The sequence below is a fragment of the Anolis carolinensis genome, chromosome 2, assembly GCF_035594765.1.
Source record: "Anolis carolinensis isolate JA03-04 chromosome 2, rAnoCar3.1.pri, whole genome shotgun sequence".
In the NCBI taxonomy this organism is placed as follows: domain Eukaryota; kingdom Metazoa; phylum Chordata; class Lepidosauria; order Squamata; family Dactyloidae; genus Anolis; species Anolis carolinensis.
In genome coordinates, this window is record NC_085842.1 from 49,954,272 (window position 1) to 49,959,305 (window position 5,034).

General features: G+C 49.4%; 1 protein-coding gene across 2 annotated transcripts; it reads right to left on the reverse strand.

Moving 5' to 3' along the window:
• Positions 1-366: 366 nt before the first annotated feature.
• LOC134297179 (uncharacterized) lies at positions 367-4,176 on the reverse strand. 2 transcript variants are annotated; one of them, XM_062974308.1, is made up of 2 exons: positions 2,805-4,176; positions 367-601 (listed from the first exon to the last, which is right to left on the reverse strand). In XM_062974308.1, exons 1-2 carry the CDS (start codon positions 3,277-3,279, stop codon positions 561-563), a joined length of 516 nt encoding a protein of 171 aa, XP_062830378.1. In that variant the 5' UTR covers positions 3,280-4,176; the 3' UTR covers positions 367-560. The 2 variants fall into 2 exon arrangements, with proteins under 2 accessions (XP_062830378.1, XP_062830377.1); XM_062974307.1 differs by having other exon boundaries at positions 367-1,076.
• Positions 4,177-5,034: the final 858 nt, after the last annotated feature.

Sequence of the window (5,034 nt, forward strand, 5' to 3'; positions counted from 1 at the left end):
GAGGGCATCACCCAGCACCAGGTTGTGTCTCCAAAAGGATACGCCGTTAAACCTGGACAAAAATTGGAGCCAGACCTCCAGGTCCGCCTTGATAGCGCATGTGACTCTAATATGGTGGTGAGGTAGTGGTATGCCTGCTATTGCATTGTTATAACCTTCTTAGAAAGGCCCGCCCAGGTGCAACCAATTTACATGCGAAATTCAAGTGACCGATAAGCTCCTGAAATTCACGTAGGGTGGCTTTCTTATGTGTAATAAATTGCTGAACTCTAAATGTCAAATCTGCTACTTTCTTGATGGGCAGCCTGGAATATTGTGACACCTCAGGGCAGCGGGAGCACTGGGAATCAGACACGAAGGCCAATAAACAATCTAATATCTTTATTAAGGAAATAAAGGAGACAACTAAAAATAAGCAGAGTATTTAGTCCAGCAGTAGACCTTTCAGGAAGGGTCAAATATAGTCCAGTAATATGAAAGTAGATGTCCAGTATTAGAGTTCAAAGTTTTAAATCCAATAACCCAAACACACTCAAATCTTTAGGCTGTTTGAGTGGGGATTAAGGCAGGAGCTGTCGAGTTCCAGGGCTCGAATCCGAGGCTAGGATGCAAGGCAAGGCAAAGTTAGTCGTGGTAAAGCTGAATCACTGTCCAGGCTTGGCAGGGAGACGAAGACGCAACGCCGGTCTACTCTAGAGTAGCGCGCTGCAGAACTAGTGTCGATGTGAAATCCTCAACTGACACGTTGAACACCACAAAATCTATTTGGTGCCCAGAACTTTTATGGGACTTTGCTCTCCTCCTCAGCCAGGTGTCTGAGCTCTTTCCCAAGGGAAAATGACCAAAGTCAACAACTTTGCCAGATGCAGTCCTCCCTGAAAACTCTCAAGGGAATCAGCTTAATTAACGCTTGCTTTCTCCGCTAAATGAGCTCTTTCTTATGAACTGTGGGCTAGAACTGTCCACAGTGGGCACCTGGAAAGGGATGGAATCAAGTGGAAATGGCAGAAACCCCATCTCTTCTTCGGTCTGCTCCGTAATAACGACGGGGTCATGACTCGGGGGTCTCTGAGACACTACAAAAATTGACAAATAGTGTCAATTTTGACACCCAAGTATGTCAACTTAGTGATTCAGCCAAAGAAACCTCTAGTTGACGGGTGAGCTGACTGAATGCATTCAGCAAAGAAGCGCATTCTCCGCTACCCTGCCTTCCAGTGAATAGAACGTCATCCAAATAATGTACCACCCCCACTAAGCCTGATTTCACCTTCAAGGCTCACTCCAGGAACGTACTAAACTTTTCGAATGCAATGCATCACACAGAGCAACCCATGGGCTCTGTCCATATAAAAGAGACCATCAAATTGAAAACCCAGTAGTTCAAAATCGAGTGGGTGGACTGGGAGGAGACAAAATGCTGACTTAATGTCACATTTCACCAACTCTGCCGCGTGCCCTCGACTCCTAATAAGCCTAATAGCCACATTGAAAGATGTATAATGCACTCTGCATTGGTCATTGGGCATCATTGACTGACCTGTCTTTCAGGTATGACAGGTGATGCATAAGGCAAAACTCACCAGGTGCTTTCTTTGGCACTATTCCCAATGGGGAAACCATAAGCCATGTGGAAGGGGGCTCTGGGAATGGGCCAAGAACTCGGCTCTCCCTGACCTCTTTTTCTATTTTTTTGTGCTACAATTGCCTCCATGCCAATCAGGGACTTTAAATTTGGGGACAATACGTGTGATCTCAGACCAACTGCCGGAATCCAAAAACCAAACTTAAAATCCTTAAACAAGTAGCAGGCAGCCTCCTTATCGGGGTACCTTTTTAACCATTCGCCTAACTGTGACAATTTAATTAGGCTGGGGACCTTTGGGAACATGGGATGTGGCTGTTCCCTTCCTGAAGGGTTGATTGTCCCTTTGGTTGGCCTTGACAAACTTCGCTCTGGTCAATTTTTTGCTGAATGGGCCCCGGAACAGATGCTGCAGGCATGGAGGATTTGACAACTCCGCTGGGAGCAAGCCCCTTGGGCTGCATACTCCCAGCACATAGATTCTGCTTCTGGGCAAGCTGCTGCGGGGCCACCTGCTGTAAGGGCAGTGGCCTCTTGGTATTATGTATTATGTGGCCACTGTCCGCCTTCTCCCCCTGAATAGAGTGGGCATGGGTCATCAAGTGAATCCATAATGGCTTGTTAACCAGGTCCCATCTACATGATGGGCAACGGGCCACCACGAAACAGAAACACTTGTCGTATTCTAGCCAAGCGTCCCCACCAAACTTGGAGTAAGCCAAGTAAATGGTGTTCTGATACTGAAACAAAGAATTACCCCAATGAGGGTAAGCATTGGTGATGACTCCCGCATAAATAAGAAAGCAGGCGAGCCAGTTCTCCCAATTTTGTTCAACCTTCCTTTTCTTGATTGGTTCCTTATGCTCGTCATTTAATTCATCTTTTTCCTTCTTCTCCAGCTCCCTGAAGAACAAGGAAAAAAAATCTATATATTCATTCTTTAAAATTCTTTCAATGGTTTTTGGTGCAAGTTGGGCGCCCAGCACTGTCGCCTCGCTGGATGGGGTTGGTGGCAACGGCCATTTGACTGTGCCCCAATATTCATTGGCTTAATCAAACAGCGCCTTATCGGCGGCATTGGGACTTGGCAAAACTGTTTGCTGTTTGGCCGTGTTGGCTGCATTACCTAGTGAGCCTGTGGTTGTGTGTGCACTTGAGTTGCCTCCCATCTGATGTACCTGACTCAGGTCCCAAGGCCACGAAATAGGCGTGTTCATACCTGCTGAAGTGGTAGGGCTAGCCCCTGCTTGCCCTTGTGTCGCAGGCAGCTCAGCAACCTGGGAAGCCGGTGTCACTGGTAATGGAGCTTGGCTGGATGGTGCCTGTTGTGCCCCATCTAGAATCCCCTCAGGTGAGCTTGCAGTCCCACCAAGGTCTCCTGCCACCTGAACAGGCTGGACAGCCATATCCGTAGGCTGTCCACTCAGAGCAGCATCTACAGCAGAGACACGAGAAAGAATGGCATTGAGAATATCCCTCTTACTTACCTGTGGTGTCGGTTGGGTGCAAACTGTGGGCGCAGCTGCCCCCAACTGCTTTTCTAATGTGCTGATTTTTGCTAACAGCGCATAGTAATCCTGGATACTGAGACCGTCATCATCCAATGAGGAACTGCTTGGAGGTGGAGGGCGTTTCACTGTCGTCTTCTTTGCTGGGCCCTTGCCCTTTGGACCACCGACCTTCTTAGGGGTCATTCTGCAAGAAAAAATGGCATGGCCCAATCAATTAGCACCCAGAAGTATCTTGCTTCTGGAGATGACATGGGGCTAAATTGATTGGTAGTCCACACCACAACCGCTGATGGGCTTTGCAAGCCACCCCCCAATGAGCCATCCTGCAACTGAATGGCTACCTCGATGGCCGCCCCAGCTTAACTTTGCAGATTGGCTCCCATTCCTAACCCAAAATGGCCACCTCCCATAGACAACAACTGCCCTTGAGCACCGCCAAGATGGCCACCATCCAAGCCCATAAAATGGCTGCCATGAGGAAAGCAATAGGGCTGCCGGGCCATTCCCCTCTGTGGCATTGGGCCATGTGGCTAAGATGGCTGCCTTGCGGGGGAAAAGATGGCTGCCAGCCCCCAACCCTCAGCATAGCCAGAGGCCATGCAGCCAAGATGGCTGCCCTGGAGAAGACAAGATGGCTGTTGACCCCGTTCCCCACACGTGTAGGCAGGTCATGTGGCCAAGATGGCCACCGCTAAAGGCCAAAGGCCTGTAAAGCACACCAACTGCCAACAGCCATCCCGCTACCCCCTACAGCCCTCCTCATACATCGTTACAGCATGAAACCACGTCAGGAAGGAAAATGGGGTGAAGCGCCACTGATGCTCCACCCCGGCAACGCTCATGCCTGCTGCGGCCTGGGCCGCAATAAAAATCTTGAAATTCGCCGGTGATCTGAGCCCATGGAGCATCCAGGCGCAAAATAAACGGTGCAGGCCCCAAAGAGGCCGCACCGTGACACCTCCCCACACGACCGGGCTGAGCCCCCAGGCATGGTGGGAATCACCGAGAAGGCCTCCTCACCCACCTGCCTCCTCCGCTGCTGCGCAGGGCAAGCCCCAAGAAGCAGCAGGGAGGCAGACAGACAACGCCGGCCCAAGTAGGGCCATACCACGACACCACCCTCCCGCGACTGCACTGATGGCCCAGGTAATGCGGGGACGAAAAAAGGAAAACCGCTTGGCCCTCCCACCTCCCCAGCCACCGCCCAGGTAAAGGCCCCCAAAAGGGGACCAAACTACTTTCTACTGTTCTTGCAATCCCTCTTCTTCCTGCGGCGCTGGGGCTAGCCGTCGCGGGGATCCAAAGGGAGGTGTAGGCCGTAGCCCAGCCTCCCTACCAGCCCCGGTAACAGACCTTACGATGTCTTCATTCCCTGAAGATCTGAAGAGGAATAAAGGCAAGAGGGCTGGCTTCTCAACAACTTAGCCATGCCCCCTTGCTCTGGCTCGAACGTGAGCCATAGGTCTCTTGTTCAGGGGAGGAGGCAAATTGCTCTCCTCCCCCAGCTTTGCTGGGGGAGGAAAGCCCCTTGCCTTCATATTCAATTTAAATTTGATGAAATCCAACAATAATCCCTTACATGTGTAGTGAAGAAACCCCATCCTATGAATTTAATTTTATTAATTCTTGCCCAGTTTTCTAATTTTGAATTCTGTTTCAATGTGTTTGCTATCACTCACAGTTTTGTATCATCTCCAAGTTTGACAAGAATCTTTCCAACCCATCAACAAAATTATTGGTAAAATGGTGAAAGACTGGATGCTGAGACAGTGCATTTGAGACTTCCTTCCAGTTTGTAGCACTGCCATTGATGGTGACTAATGAGCATGGTTTCTAATCCATTATGGTTCATCTGATAGTATTTTTATGTCATATTTAATGAGTTTGTAAATCAAAATTAATTTTAAAAAATCAATGATTCCCCCCCCTCCAAAAAAA